Source organism: Emydura macquarii, unplaced genomic scaffold (assembly GCF_026122565.2).
Source record: "Emydura macquarii macquarii isolate MOO-44397 ecotype Brisbane River unplaced genomic scaffold, CSIRO-AGI_Emac_v2 contig_2422, whole genome shotgun sequence".
Classification (NCBI taxonomy): domain Eukaryota; kingdom Metazoa; phylum Chordata; order Testudines; family Chelidae; genus Emydura; species Emydura macquarii.
The window spans coordinates 9,370,000-9,385,076 of record NW_027132559.1 but is presented as its reverse complement, the minus strand read 5'-3'; the positions used below and the strand labels follow the sequence as shown (position 1 = coordinate 9,385,076).

Sequence of the window (15,077 nt, the reverse complement as noted above, 5' to 3'; positions counted from 1 at the left end):
AACTTCATAACTATTAGATCCCTATCCTGACTTAACAGGAATAAAGATTCATACATTTAAAATGGGGGAAAAATGAAGGTTCCAGAAAATGATAATGCCTTCCCCTCTTTAGATTTAAAAAGCCTTTATTTAAAAAGGCAAACAAAACCAAAAAAAAATCTTTTCAATTGCAAAATGAACTGTAAAGTTAACTGTCTTCATGAGCTATAAGACTGATTTTTGGACTCTTATCCCCACACACTATACCAACATCTACTCCAGCCTCCAAGAATCTCACTTTTTTACTAAAAAACTCCCATTTAAGAATAAATTGAACCAAGTTTTAGAAAAAGTAATTATCTAATAGGTATCTCCTATATCTAAACCACAATTCTGTATTTTTTAAACTGGTTTAGCAAGAAACTTCTGCTACACTAATTTTCAATATAAGAAATTTAATCTAGTAATTGCCTTCTCATAGAAGTTATTTCTTTAACATAAAATGGAAAGAAGATAGCCTGGTAAGATGTATACAAGATCTGTTAATCTCCATAACATTTCTTTTCTTTTCTTATGAAAACTTGAAAATGGGAAAGGGGATACCCAACCGTGGGGGAAGGGAGAGAGTGAGAGGAGAGAGCACCAAAACATCTGTCTCAAACTTTAAGGTCAGAAGGAACCATCATCATCTAGTCTGACTTCCTGCACATTTCAGGACACAGAACCTCACCCGCTCACTCCTGCAGTGGGCCCATAACCTCTGGCTCAGTTACTGAAGTCCTCAAATCTTGATTTAATGACTTCAAGTTAAAAGGAACAACAATTGCTCTCGTTAAAATCTGCAAGTGACCCGTCCCCTGCACTACAGAAGAAGATGAAAAACCCTTAAGGTGGTCTCTGCCAATCTCACCTAGGGGAAAATTTCCACCACTCCCAAATGTGGCTACCAGTTAGACCCTGACATGAGGTGAGACCTACCAGCCAGACACCTCAGAAAGAATTCTCTCTAGAAACTCCTAACCCTCCCCACTGCCTGCCATTGGAGATATTTGGTAATAGCACACGTAGATGGACCAAATACCATTGTAGACAACCTTATCATACCTTCTCCTCCATCAACTTGTCAAGCTCAGTCTTGAAACAAATGAGGGGTTTTGCCCCCACTACTCCACTGAAAAGGCTATTGCAGAACTTCACTCCTCTGATGGTTAGAAACCTTTGTCTAATTTCAAGCCTAAACTTGTCAATAGCCAGTTTATATCCATTTGTTCTTGTGCCAACTCCTTTCCTGGAGTTTCTCTCTATAAATACATCAGAGGGACAAATCATATTTCCCCTCAGCTTTCATTTAGTTAGGCTAAACAAGCCAAGCTATTTAATTCTCCTTTCATAAAGCAGGTTCTTCATCCTAGTAGACCTTCTGTACACCTGTTCCATTCTGAATTCATCTTTCTTAAACATGGGAGATCAGAATAGCACACAGTATTCCAGCTGAGGTCTCAGCAGTGCCTTGTACCCAGCAGTAACACTTCTCTCTCACTTACCATATTTTAAGATTCAATTAGCCTTTTTCATGGCCGCATTACAGTGGTGGGTTGTGTGATCAACAAATACACCCAAGTCTTTTTCCTACTCTGTCACTTTCCACTGGTAAATCCCCAGCTTAAAGCAAAAACCCTTGTTGTTAGTCCCTAAATTCATTAACTTGCATTTTGCAATATTAAATTCATCCCATTCCAAATCTTGTATGATATTCCAATCCTTTTCTGTATTGACAGTATTTCCCTACTTTGTCATCCACAAGTTTTAACAGCACATTCACATTTTTTGTGCCAAGGTCATTAATGAAAATGTGAAAAAGAAATGTTAAGGAACTCCACTAGTAACCTACCTCTAGTCTGACAGTTTACCTTTCAGCATGACCCATTGTAGACTCTCCTTTAACCAGTTCCTTACCCACCTTTCAATTCTCATATTAAATACCCATCTTTTCTAATTTAACTAATCTCCCATGTGGAACTGTATCAAATGCTTAACTGAAATCCAGATAGGTTAGATCTATTGCATTTCCTTTGTCTAGAAAATTCATTATTCTCTCAAAGAAAGAGATTGTGCCAGACCAACCTGATATCTTTTTACAAAAGTATCTTCTGTTGTATTTTATCTAAATTACCATTTACCTCGGCTTTTAATTACTTACAACATTTTGTTTTAAACATGTAGTCTTTAAAACGGGGAAAAAACAAAGGTTCCAGAAGCTGATAATGCTTTTTCCCCCTCTTTAGATTTATAAATCCTTTTAAAAAGGGGGGGAAAATGCATACAACTGAGGATAAACTAACAGGCCTATCGTTTCCCTGATTGTTTCTTTTCCTTTCTTAAATACATGCACTACATTTTCAATTCTGCAGTTGTAGGGTACACCCCACCAAGCTTATGAATTCATTAAAAATCTTTGCTGTGGGGTTGTGGATGGAGAATATCTAGGCCCCCTATTAAAGGGGAATATTGCACTGACATTCCCTAGTAAGACAGTGAATGCCTGTTTGCTGCTGCTTTACTACCCATTCAGCTATATTGCCTTTTCTTGTTCACTATATTAAGGAAGTGACCCTACTCTGAACTCTATGCTGAGCAAGACAAATGCTGGTGAATTATTGATCGTGCGTGGGAACCGGGTCCCTTCAGGTCTTCTCTCCTCTGTCCTGGGGTCTTTCCAGAACCAGGGAGACCTATTGTTAACAGGCCAGGATGGCATTTCTCTTCATCCTTCCTATTCCTACCATTGCCAAATGCTTTTGAGAAGTTGAAAGACCTTCACCAGTTCCAAAGTCACTTAACATCCCCAAAATCCTGAATTTAGTTCTGTCTGCTCAGCTTAAGAAGAGAGGCCAAAACCGTCTCTATCTGTCACAGAAAAGAGAACTTTCAAAAGGTTGTAAAGTTTAATTCATGGGTACACTGTGAAGCTTTCAACATCCCAGCTGGACAGCCTCCTCTCCCCTTACTTCTAGGTTCTGAGATATGAATATCCTTAAGACTAAAGCTAAAATGATTAAAATCACTTACATAAAGCTTAACTTTCATCATTTTAAAGTGACAACTGGGAATTGAGGATGTCAGTGTGGGACAGAAGTTCACCTCCGTAACCCTTTTCTAACCCCCAGAACTTTTCATTCTAATCCAACAATCTAGCACCACAAAACTCTCAGCAGCATGAAGAGGGTGATGGACGGCCCCTCACTCTGGAGAGAGATGGCTATAGAGCATATTCTATTCCTGTCCTCCAGCCCCTCCCAGGGCACCAATTTACCACTCAAACAACCTGTCCTCACTACTAGTTGAAACACAGGAGCCTCCCTCCCACACAGTTCACATACACAGCCCAAAGTCACCCAATACCATCCTCTTCCTACAATCCCAAACTCAGCACCATGCTCTCCATCTCTGTAACCTTTCCCCACCATCCCAGTTTCCCTCCACGCACCATCTACTCCGCTGGAGCTTGCCCTCATAGGGAGATATTAAAAGCTCCATACTTAACTCCATGAGTGGACAAGACTCCAATTTCTAAATCTGCAGTCTTTCCCCCTGGTTCAAGCCTCATAAGAGAACAGTGGGAAAAATAACTTACCACCCAAGTCAGTCCCCCGCTGCCACCGCCACCTCCTCCGGATTTAGCCATTTTCTTCCCGTTGCCTCAATATAAATAAGGACGAGCTAAAAGGCCCCGGGCCAAGACAGGGCTTCACCCCTCACTTCACAGTACACACCCAACTGACTTGGGCTCCCACCCCTTGCAGGTACACACACACACACACACACACACAACTGGCTCAGGCTCCCCCCCTTGCGCGCGCACGGACACACACACACAGCTGGCTCGGGCTCCCCTCTTGCGCGCACACACAGAGCTAGCTCGGGCTCACTTCCCCCCTTGCACCCGCACACACACACACAGCTGGCTCGGGCTACCCCCTTGCGCGCGCACACACACACACAGTTGGCACCTGGCTCCCCCCTCACACACACCCACACCCGGCTGCCAGTCCCCTCGGTCCCGGCCCGGCGTCTATGTCATTCTGCGGCGTGCAGCCGCGTACTACAAAGTCGCGGATCACCCCTCGCTCCGCGTGCGCCAGGCCAGGCCGGGCCGCGCCGAGCCCGCACAAGGCGCTCGTCCGCCGGCCGCTCTCAAACTCGAGGCTGGGCGGCGACGCAGGCGGGCCCGGCCTGCGGCTCTCGCTCACACCGAGGCGGCGGGCGGGGGCGGCTGGTCCCGAGGCGGCTCCGCGGCGGCTCCCGAGCCCACAGCGGCCCCGAGGAATACGTTAAAAACGGGATTAAAGGAGCCGGCCCAACCCCCGCGCCAGCCCGCTGCCGCCGTCACCGGCCCGCTTCCCCGCCCCCCGCCGCACTGAGGAGGCCCAGCTCTCAGACAATAACTGCGCTGCCCCCGTCCGGCATAACCGCCGCGGCCGCAGCCAAACACCGCCGGCCCGGCCCCCCGCCATCCCGCCAATCCCCGGCCAGGGGCGGGCACTCCGCGCCCAAAGCCAGCCAATCAGAAAAAAAAGAACAAAGCGCCCCGGTGGGCCTAGCCTACGTCACTGCGGGTGGCAACAGGGAAGAAGAATCTCTCCAAGCGGGGGCGCTCCAGCGCGGTGCGGAAACTGCCGGCCTAGGGAGGGACCGTCCGCGGTGCTGCTGAGGATGCGAGAGTGATGCGGGCCGGGGCCGGGGGCTGGTGTTGGTTGTCCAGCGGTTCTGAAGAGGGAACAGGGCGGGCGAAAAGAAGCGGCCTGGGGTAGAAGAGCCAGGGCAGGGGCATCATTTCTTCAGCTCTGAGCTCGCTGAAAGCGCCCGCGCCAACACGGGAAGCTTTTTCCTGACTTCAGGAGGCTCTGATTGTAACTGGGGAGTGGGGCAGGGGGCTGGCAGACATGGAAGCCATTTTAGGGTGATAGGTGGGGTGGGGGGTAGTGTGCCCGAGTGGTCTGTGCTGGAACAGGAACTCCTGAGTTTTAAACCGCCTACTGGTGCTGTCAGACTCCAGGGCTTCACTTTCCTAGTCTTTCAAATTGGAGTAATAGGTATCCTTAAGGGATCTAGTTTTGTAAACCAGATTAGGTTAATAAATACATATTATAGGGCCCAAATGTTAACCCCTCTGTTTCTGCCTATTTCTGCCATTGCTAGCAGCTATACAGCTACAGTCTGCAATTTTTTTAAAGTGCTGCTGGTGTCGCATCCAATGAAAAGCTAACAATTTTGCTGCATTTCAAGAAGTAATTAAGGCCTTGCTTAATACCTCTTAAGTAAGAATAGAAATGGCAGTTAAGGTGTAGACCAGTGTTTCTCAATTGGTGTTCCATGGGAACACTGTTAGGGTTCCGCGAGCAGCTGTTCTTCGCGCCGCCGAAAAAGGGAAGATGTCTCGGATTTTCCGGCGGAGGGTATCCAGTGCAAGTGTAATTTAAGTGAGAAATGCTGACCTTTGCTTATTTCAACATTTGAAGACTGCTAAGAGTTTGGGGGGTTCCACAATTATTTATGGAGTTCAAAAGGGTTCCGTGACCAAATTTAATTGAGAAACACTGGTGTAGAGTATGCTACTGCCCTCTACTGGCACTCTCAACTGTGCTGATAGGAGGTTAGAGAGGCAAAGTGTGTGAGGTGGTATCTTTTATTAGACCAACTTCTGTTGTTGAGAGAGACAAGCCTTTGAGTCACACAGAGCTCTTCTTCATGTCTGGGAAAGGTATTCTGAGCATCACAGTTAAATGCAAGGTGGAACAGATTGTTTAGCATAAGTAGTTAGCACATATTTTAAGGTACCATCCAAGGTAGAGAGGCCTGTTAACGTCTGCAGTCATAGGACAAAAAGAGGTGATTAGTGTGTTACAGCTTGTTGTAATAAGCTATAAATCCAGTGTCTGTTCAGTCCATGATTTTTAGTGTCTAGTAGAATTATGAATTTAAGTTCCTAGGATCATCTTTTGAAATGTTGTACAGGCTTCCTTTGAGGATGAGGACTGATAAGTCAGACATCAAGTGATCGCTTTGTGAAAAGTGTTTAACCACAGGTGATAGGGTGTTTTTGTCTTTTATCATTTTCCTGTGTGCATTTATTCGAGAGCATCGTGATTGTCTGGTTTCACCCACATAGTTGTTATTGGGACATTTAGTGCACTGATGAGGTATACCATGCCAGAATAACAGATGCAAAACCTACAGACATTTCTCCACTGCTATATTGATTAGCACCCCCCCCCCCCCACACACACACACACACACACACCACACCTTTCAAGATCCATGGATCCTACATTTACATATTACAACATGTGGTGTACTTGATAAATATTTTTATCTGGAGATTTGTTGCTTTGTTAAATAATCACATAATAAGACACTTTTATAGGGCCTTATTTTCAGGTATTTGTCACATTTGAAAAATTATGATTTATGATTTAATAGACCAACCTTTTTCTGAGCCCAGATGGTATGTTTATAAAGTTTAAAACTCAGTTTAATTATTTTAGATATGAGCATAAAAATTTACAATATAAGATATTTTCACATTGTGCCAAACAAACTCAGAGCTTTCAACTTAAGAAATGTCATGGTCACAGGCCTTAGACAAACTTGAAGAAACAATGCCAGGTCTATGCTACAAACCTACATTGGTATAACTATATCACATGAGGGTGTGAAAATCTATACCCCTTAGTGACGCAGTTATACCAACCAAACCCTGGTGTATAAAGTGCTATGTTGAATGGAGGGCTATTCCTGTTGACATAACTATTGCCTCTTGTGGAGGGAGATTAATTATATTGATGGGAGAAAATCTTCAGTCAGCGTTGTAGCATCTTTACTGCCCTGCTGCAGCTTTTAAGTGTAGATCTGCCCTAATTGTTTGCATACCATATAACTTCTCCATTAGTAACAATTACTTTCAGCTTTTTTATAAGAGATTCAAAGACCTGGCTACAAATGTAGCCAGCCCTTTCTCCTTGAGTTATTCCCAATGTTTCAACACAAAAGGTGGGATTGATAACAGACCTGCATCAGAGTTAGTAGACAAATTAGTATGTAAAGAGAATAAGTAGTTTTAAACAGAAGAGTAGTAACTTAACAGTTTTCCTTTTCCTTAATGCTTTTCCTAGTAAGTAAAGGTATTAAAAATTGAGCAGCTGCTTGTCAAAAATCAATAGTAATGTTCAATTATCCCTCAGGGAGGCACAAAAAGAATTTCTATTAAATTCTGCAAAGTAAGCAATATTTACATCTGCCAGTTTCTGAAGTCTATGAGCATAATATCTAAAAGTGCTACAGCAGGATTATATGAAATAGTGATAACTGTACAGAAGGGACAGTAAATTAGGTCTAGTGTACACCTAAAAATTAGATCCATCTGGCTACATCACTCAGAGCTGTGAAAAATTTTGTGCCCAGTACGATGTAATTAGGTCAATGTAACTTCCACTGTAGATGCAGCTCGGTTGACAGAATTCTTCCATCCGCCTTAGCTACTACCGCTCAGAGAGGTGGACTACTCACATTGAAGTAAAAATTGATTCCTTCCATTGCAGGTAGCATCTACACTACACCAGCAGCTACAGCATCATGACTATGCTGTTATAGTTGCTGTGGAGTAGACATACCCTTATTTATTATTATTTTTATCTGCAGCCTTATATCTCTGAGCATACTGCTGCAGTTTCTTCTGCTGTTACTTTGGGTATTGCTCTTGAGAAGTGTGTCTAACAGAGCAACCTGAAGATGGCAGTGGTAGGACTCTTCCTGATCTTCTGGATGTGGTTCCAGAATCTTGGGCCTCCTGTTAAGACTCTTTCCAGCTCCTTAAAGTGTATACTTCGACTCTGTTAGTTGTAGTAAGCCATACATAGTGGGTCTGGGAAGATCCAGAGATGGTCACTGGATGGGCCTATTTATTAAGGCTTTTTGTAGACCAATAGAGAATCTTGAAGTAGGTCCATTAATGAGAGGCATGAGTACAGGTTGCAGAGCACTAGTGTATTATGCTGCCATTACCTAATCTTGCTTAGGAGATGGACTATGCTAAGTGTAACAAGTATATCTTAATTCACTTATCTAGACTCGGGTATTAAGTTATAATAGTCCAGATTGGAGGTGGCAAACACTTGAAATATTATAGGCAGATCATTCTCCATGAATAATGGAATCTTCTTGCTAGCCAGAAATGGAAGGTATTCTTGGCAACTGTTGCTGTGTTGAGTGAGCAAGATCAGAAATGAATGCACAGCCTCTAGGTCATTCAGGACTATCTTAACTACTGGAAGGGAGGTGTCTCCAACTGAGGGGAGATGATGGTTCCTCGGAGCATTTCCCTCTTCCTATTAGCATTAGTTTAGTTTTTCCTGGATAATCTTATTCCAGTTATTCTTCATCCCGGTCCAGTTCTCTTCATGCACTGAGAGAAATGGGAAGCAGCACTGTCTGTGCTTGATTAAAAAGATCTATAGAGCTGCATATCACTGGCATCACAGCTGGCTTGGCTCAGAATATCCCCCTTGGTACTACATATATGTTGAGTGGTGGCATGACTGCCCTGTGAGACTGTGACAGAGTTCTTGGGAGGATGAGACAGCTGTCCATTATGACTCTTTGGGATTTGTTGCAAAGGAGTTATCCTAGATAGTTTATGATTCAGTTGACTCTTGCTGGAAAGAAACAAGTAGTTAAAGTATTACATTTAAAACATGAGGTAAAATTTTATGGGGAGTGGAATCTCTCCTATTAGAGCCCCAATCCCATAGATAAAATGGGTAAATCCACTAGCTTCTATTTTATGGGAAAAACTTGACACTTATTGTGTGAAATGTTTTAGGCCTTAAAATAATCCTGGGAGCTGAAAAGCACCTCAATTCCCACTTAAATCAATGAGACTTCTGAGTGCTCAGCACCTCTCAGGGTCAGGTCCTAAATTTGACCTTAATACAAACACATGGTCTCTAATAATTTCAATGACAACTGAGTACTGAATTTTGATGTTTTTAGGCACTAAGTTAAGCACTTAGCATAGCTCTAGTTTATATAGTGAGTTTAGCAATAGTTTTCATATTATAGACCAGTAAGATATTTTGTTAGTAACCATTGTGGTCATGTGTGATGGTATTTAAAAGTTTCAGTATGTTTTGTTGTATATAGACTTACTATCTATTTTAAATCATTTGAGTCTGACTGCTTTTGTAACTTGCTATTTATTAAAACTATTTTTTTTTCTATGATTTTCTTGGTACCAGACGTGAAGGGCAGGAAAACTAGTTTGATGTGTGTTGAGCTTGCCTATATCTGGAGCTATGTACATTCAATTATTCTGAAAACACTTTCAGATACCAGCACTTATCTCAATGTGTAATCATAGTTCTTGCTTTCCAAAGGCAGAAGAAGTTACATGGCTAGAAACTGTATAAATACAGTGTTATTTGAAATGTTAATCCAAAATAAATCTTGATGCTAAGTTATGACACTGTGACAATTGTAAATCTACCATCTTGCACATAGCTGCAATAAGGTATAAGTGAACACCATACGTAGTAATACAAAATACTTACATTTACAAAAGGTCAGAGTTATTGCCTGACTTTTGTGCATATAAAAATCTTAATCAGAACATATTAATGTAATTGCTATGTCTAATTTTATTTAATGAATGACAGTACTGTGAAATAATGGTTGTTTACTGTGTCTATTTTCCTAACTCTGAATGGAATTTAGAGAACACACTCATTATGTGCTTCAGATAACTAGAAAACAATTTATCTATAAGAAGAAGTTTTATGCAGGAATATCCTATTTGTGAACATTGTTTTCTAGATGACTGCAGTTCTTTAACTCTTCACTGAATAGTAACTTATATTAAGCAAACAAGATCTGGAAATGGCTGATGTTATATATTAAACAGCTAAGAACACGCTTCCATTATCTCTTTTTATACTGTTAAACATTCCAAGCCTCCTGAGTTTTGAGACTGTGTCAGTCCTAGTTACCGTACCACTCTCTTGACAGTTATATGTCAACTCAGATGATTGTCTGTTACTGTTCCTGGGATGTTTCTTCTTTGTTCTTAATTCATACCATATTTACTGGGTGGAAAAGATTAAGTGTCTAAACTAAGGGTTTTGTTTTTATGTTCAGTTTTAATCTGAATGCTCAGGCTATGGTTCTCCTGTTCTGTTTTTACTGTAACATACCTGTCTTTTCTTTCTACTTACCATTTTACACTTCCCTCCTTTACTGTGGTAGACACTTTATTTTCTTAGTACCATCTTTTCTTCTGAAGTGGAAAAAGGAATCAATTACCTCCATCTTTTGTTGAAGCAAAAGCATCTGGATCATCCTCAGTCCAGATTGGCTGCCAGAAGCATCCCTCCCTCTGCCACACACTAAGAATGTTGACTCCTCGGCATTCACCTATTGGATTTAGTGTCTCTTCATACCTGTAAAAGGCAGATAAACAACTCCTTTAGTGCTTAAGTGTTTTGTTGAATTTGGGCCTATGTCACTTTACCTTACCATTAGTCACCATTATACATAGTGGATTTACTTCAAGTTGTGTTATTTTAAAAGCTGCACAGCAAAAGATTGCCAAATGTACCACATCTGCAAGATAGTCCCAGAATGTTTCCCTCCATTCAGAAGTCTTGGTTTGGTAAGAACTCATGGAATTGAGTTCTTCTAAACATAATCTCCAATGAGAAATGAGAGAAATTATTTTCAATATTTAATGTTCTGGAAGTTAGTTATGAATTTCTCCTCTTCACCTTTGCATATATGTGAAATAACATCTACCTACTGCTGGAGAAACACTGTAATGTTAATATTAAGGAAAGGTCTGGATAAAATATACCAAAATGTTAGAACTACTCAGTCTTGGTTTTTCTACTTCAAAGTTTTATTTACATAGTTCCAACCCATTTTGCAGTTTTTGCAGCAAAGAAGTCAACAGACTCATTAATGTGGACAAACATAGAAGAAATCTTGCCATAATAGTTTAAATACTGTAGCTAAATTAATTCTGAAACACTCAAGTGCATCTATTTGCTCAGTTTTTCCTTCTTTAAGAAAAATGGCCCCTCTGCATCTATACCATTCTTAAATAAGCACCTTGGTTCTAGAAAAAAGTGCAAATTGCTTATCTCTAAACTCATATTTTTGCAGCCTTCTTAGAACCTCTTCAAGGCATTAAAAGTATTGCTCCATATTTCTTTCTACTTGTTATTAACATATCTCCTAAAGAACCAACAAAATATAAAACTAAGAGAATGGAATCCATAATACTTTGGAATAGGTCATTGGCACTAGCTACACAATGTAGTAGTTTTCATACTTGAAAGTGTGCTTGCCATAAAGAGGTTTTTTATATTCTAAAAGCTAGGTATTATTATGTCACCTGGTGAAAAGCCTGAATTAAGTCACTTTTTGTAACCTTCACACTTCCTACCACTATGGCAAATAAGTCTCTTGTTTTGGAATTATATAGAGATGCATTTTCATCCAGGAGAATATGGTTACTTATAAGTTTTCACAATTTCACATTTTTCTTAGGAACATACACACAACACAACTGGTGCATCCTATTTAATGAACTTTATAGATAAAACTATTTCCTGCTTCTTCAGTTCTTCTAGCTACCTTTCTACAGATTCTTGCAAAAGATGGAGCATAGGATAAACCTTAAAAAGGAGACTATGATATTGAATTCCAAGTTTTGTTGTATATGCTTGTCTTCAAACCCGTCTGTATTGAAAAGTGTTTACATATATTTTTAAACATCAATAAAATCTAATAAAAGGTATACGATAAATAAATCTAGCTACAGTAAATAAATTCAAGATAACAAATAAGTATCCTTGTACTCTGCGTTGACTACCAAACATCATAAAGTCTTTACCTATGATAAAATGGCATATACAAACAACAGCCTTTTCTTTTATATTTGGTCTTTAATAAGCCTTTCTTCTAGGCTCACCCTTTTTACTGGAACTCTTTCCCAGTATGCATTTGAGAAGTAGGAGTGGCTCTTTAAATCTGGTAGAAGAAGCATCTGCAGCCCTAAAATGACCATTTTGCAAATAGCTGTTGCATCTTACATCTCTATTTGGTAAGCGTTAACTTTTGTTATGTTTTTCCCTTCATTTTCCTGAGGAGGTGGTACATCTTAAACAGAATTTTTCAACACTATGTCAGTTTCTCTTTGTGTAACATTAATGTTTTTTCTTGTATATATCTTCAAAAATTAAAAAATGCAGCCCCTGTATCAATATCTGTCCTCACATTTGCAGATCTTTTATTTTTTGTAACTCAGTACAGCGCATTAGAATCCCATTTATCCTCCACCACAGACCGTTCTGAAAAGTGGCAAGCCATCTCTTTATGAAGAGGCACAGATTTTATGAGCTCCTCTATATTCATATATGGTGAACATGATTTCCCTCTGTTGAATTCCTTTCTTCTCTGTGGTGGGTGGCAGGGATGAGCCAAAGGTCCTCTTTTGCATCAGATCCTACATTTCAGCTTTTTGAAAAAGCTTTGTGATGCTCTCAAATAATGTAAACATAGGCATCTCAAATTTGTTAATGCTGTCCTGGATGTGTTCTTTGTTTTCCGTCCTATTCCCTAAGTATTCTATACTTATTCCCTTGAGAGATTGTGGCACTCCATACCTCAAAGTAGTACCCTGAAACCCCCACATTCACCACTTTCATATAATTATAATATGATTTGTACAAAGTATGCCATGTGAAGAATCATTTTAAAAGTCTTGATCTGTTGAACATTAATATCCTGTTGGATTGTATGTGCTGTCATTATATGTGAAGTTATGAATTATTGCTGTATATGTCACTGAAATATATTGTAAGGTTGGGAACACCCACAACCAGTCTTTCCGGTACTATAGTGGAGTAGCCAGACAGCAGTTAATGGCTATCAACACTCATCAAGGAAGAAATCCACTATCCCAGAGACTTTGTGCAATGGAGACTGCTTGACCAATGCGGACTGCCTGAGATCTACATTACACAGAGATCTACATTACACAAAGATCTTTCCAGCAAGCTGGAAGAACATATAAAAGAGGGGAAGTGACATCATCACTTGGCCTCTCTCCCGCCTCTCCCCCCCCCCCCCAAACTCAACACCTGGAGGAACATCTGGAGGACAAAGACTTTGATCGGAGGAAGGGAGTCCTAGGCTGGAATGAATCCAGTGTATTGAGGATCTAACCTGTTTGTACCATCTGTCAGAGTGAAAGACTGCTTGATTCAAATCCTGTTTCGTTTGTATAACTCAGACTGTGAATTTATTTTTATTTCTGACGTAGCCAATTTTTATCCCTATGCTTGCTACTTATAATCACCTAAAATCTATCTTTCAATAGTTAATAAATCTGTTTTATATTTTATCTAAAACACTGTGTTTTGGTTGAAGTGCTTGGGCAATCAGAGCTCAGTTTACAAAAGGCTAGTGTGTGTCTTCTCCACTCTGAGTGAGGAGTGGTAATAAACTTACACTGGCCTGGTTTCTGACCAGTGAGAGACAGTACAGTTCTGGGGTGCAAGGTTGGGGAGCTGGGAAGAATTGGCTGGAGCCTCCCTATTAGTGGTTCATGAGTGTTTGGGAGATCATTCATGTAACTCAGTTGGGTGTATCCCTGCCTATGGATGCCTGTGTAAGTGCAGTACCTGCCAGAGGTTTGTGGGTTGACACAGCAGCACAGTGTCAGAGGGATACCCCAAATTTGTGGGACAGACAGCTCAGTGCTCCCACAATCCAGACATTAACAATCATTCAGTAGCTCAAGCAAAAGCAAAGAATGATCGAACAGGCAATGCAATAATTTAATGTAAAGTAACAAATCAGCTCAAATTTGAAGAGCAAGTTTATGCACTTTAGACTCTACACTTTGTGACTTTGAAATTGCCAATATACATACTAGATTTTCTTCATCTCTTTAATCAGGATTATTGTTCTCACAACCTTTGAGAACTATTCTCTAATTGCTGTGCTATGTGGAAGAAACCCAAACACAACAGAGAAACTTTCATCTGACAGTTTTTATTAAAGTGCAATAAAACATTAAAAACAGTATAAATTATAAAAGGATATTAAAGGCAGGGACACACTCATTACAGAGGATAGGGTGAGACATGCTCACAAACCCAAGAGAACAAAGCACAGGCTGCAGCAATCTAACATAATGCAAGCTGCACACTGAGGTACATGATTAGTTCCAAATTGCTTCACAAAACCAGCCTTATAACTTTGTCACATAAAGTAAATTGCTTTGTAATGCTGCATGGAGTACAATTTCATACTCTTAAGTTTCTGTATAGCTTCTTTTGGGTCTTTAAATCTTCCTTGTTTTGACAGTTCTCAGGGTACCCAGGACTGTGAGTCATCCTGTTGCCTCCCAGTGAGGAAAACTCACAGCCAAACCAGGGCTGCTAGCTATTGAGCTGCAATGAGTCAGCCCTCAGGCATGCAGCAGCAACCTATCACTGCACAGAGCCTGGGTCAGATGACTCCAGGCTCAGGTATTTCTACAACTCCAGCAGAGCTACAGGTCAGTCTGAGCAACAGTACTATGTGATCAGGAATACTTCTGGTGCCTTGCCGTGCATGTGACTCCAAGTCTCTCCCTCCTCTCCCCCCTCGGACTCTGACTACCTGGTTTTAACCTTCAGTGAGTATCTGGACTCTGGCTTCAGTATCAGCTTGCCTTGTCTTTGAACACTGACCACTCAGCTTTGACATTTGGCCTGCAGCTGGACTCTGGCTACAGTTCTGATTCTGGTTTGTCTACATAGTCTGATCTCAGTTTTGACTCTCGGCTGCCCCCAGATCTCAATACTAGGACCATCCTTGGCCCAGGCCCAACTTTTTTGCTCCAACCACTAGGTCTGCTTATCAGAGGCAGTGCCTGACACCCCCTGTCTCCATCATGAAACAGATTTACTTGTGCCTAAGTAGGTGTCAGCTCCCTGACCCAATCAGCCTGTGGGCCACCCAAGCATTCTCTTCTGGCCTGTGTAAACTCTTACTGT

General features: G+C 41.1%; 1 protein-coding gene and 1 long non-coding RNA gene across 5 annotated transcripts in view; one reads left to right on the top strand and one right to left on the bottom strand.

Moving 5' to 3' along the window:
• TOP2B (DNA topoisomerase II beta) overlaps positions 1–3,889 on the bottom strand; it is a 109,070-nt gene extending 105,181 nt beyond the window's left edge. The window contains exon 1 of one of the 3 annotated variants that reach the window (XR_010922344.1): positions 3,614–3,889. Coding sequence is in view for 2 of the 3 variants with exons in the window: in XM_067561894.1 (XP_067417995.1) it covers positions 3,614–3,664 (51 nt within the window). In the remaining variant the exon portion in view is untranslated. The remainder of the gene's footprint in view (positions 1–3,613) is intronic. The other 2 variants (XM_067561894.1, XM_067561893.1) reach the window with 2 other exon arrangements.
• Positions 3,890–14,608: 10,719 nt separating this feature from the next.
• LOC137162269 (uncharacterized) overlaps positions 14,609–15,077 on the top strand; it is a 48,007-nt gene continuing 47,538 nt past the window's right edge. For both annotated transcript variants that reach the window (XR_010922342.1, XR_010922343.1), the window contains exon 1: positions 14,609–14,716. This is a non-coding gene — a long non-coding RNA (uncharacterized lncRNA). The remainder of the gene's footprint in view (positions 14,717–15,077) is intronic.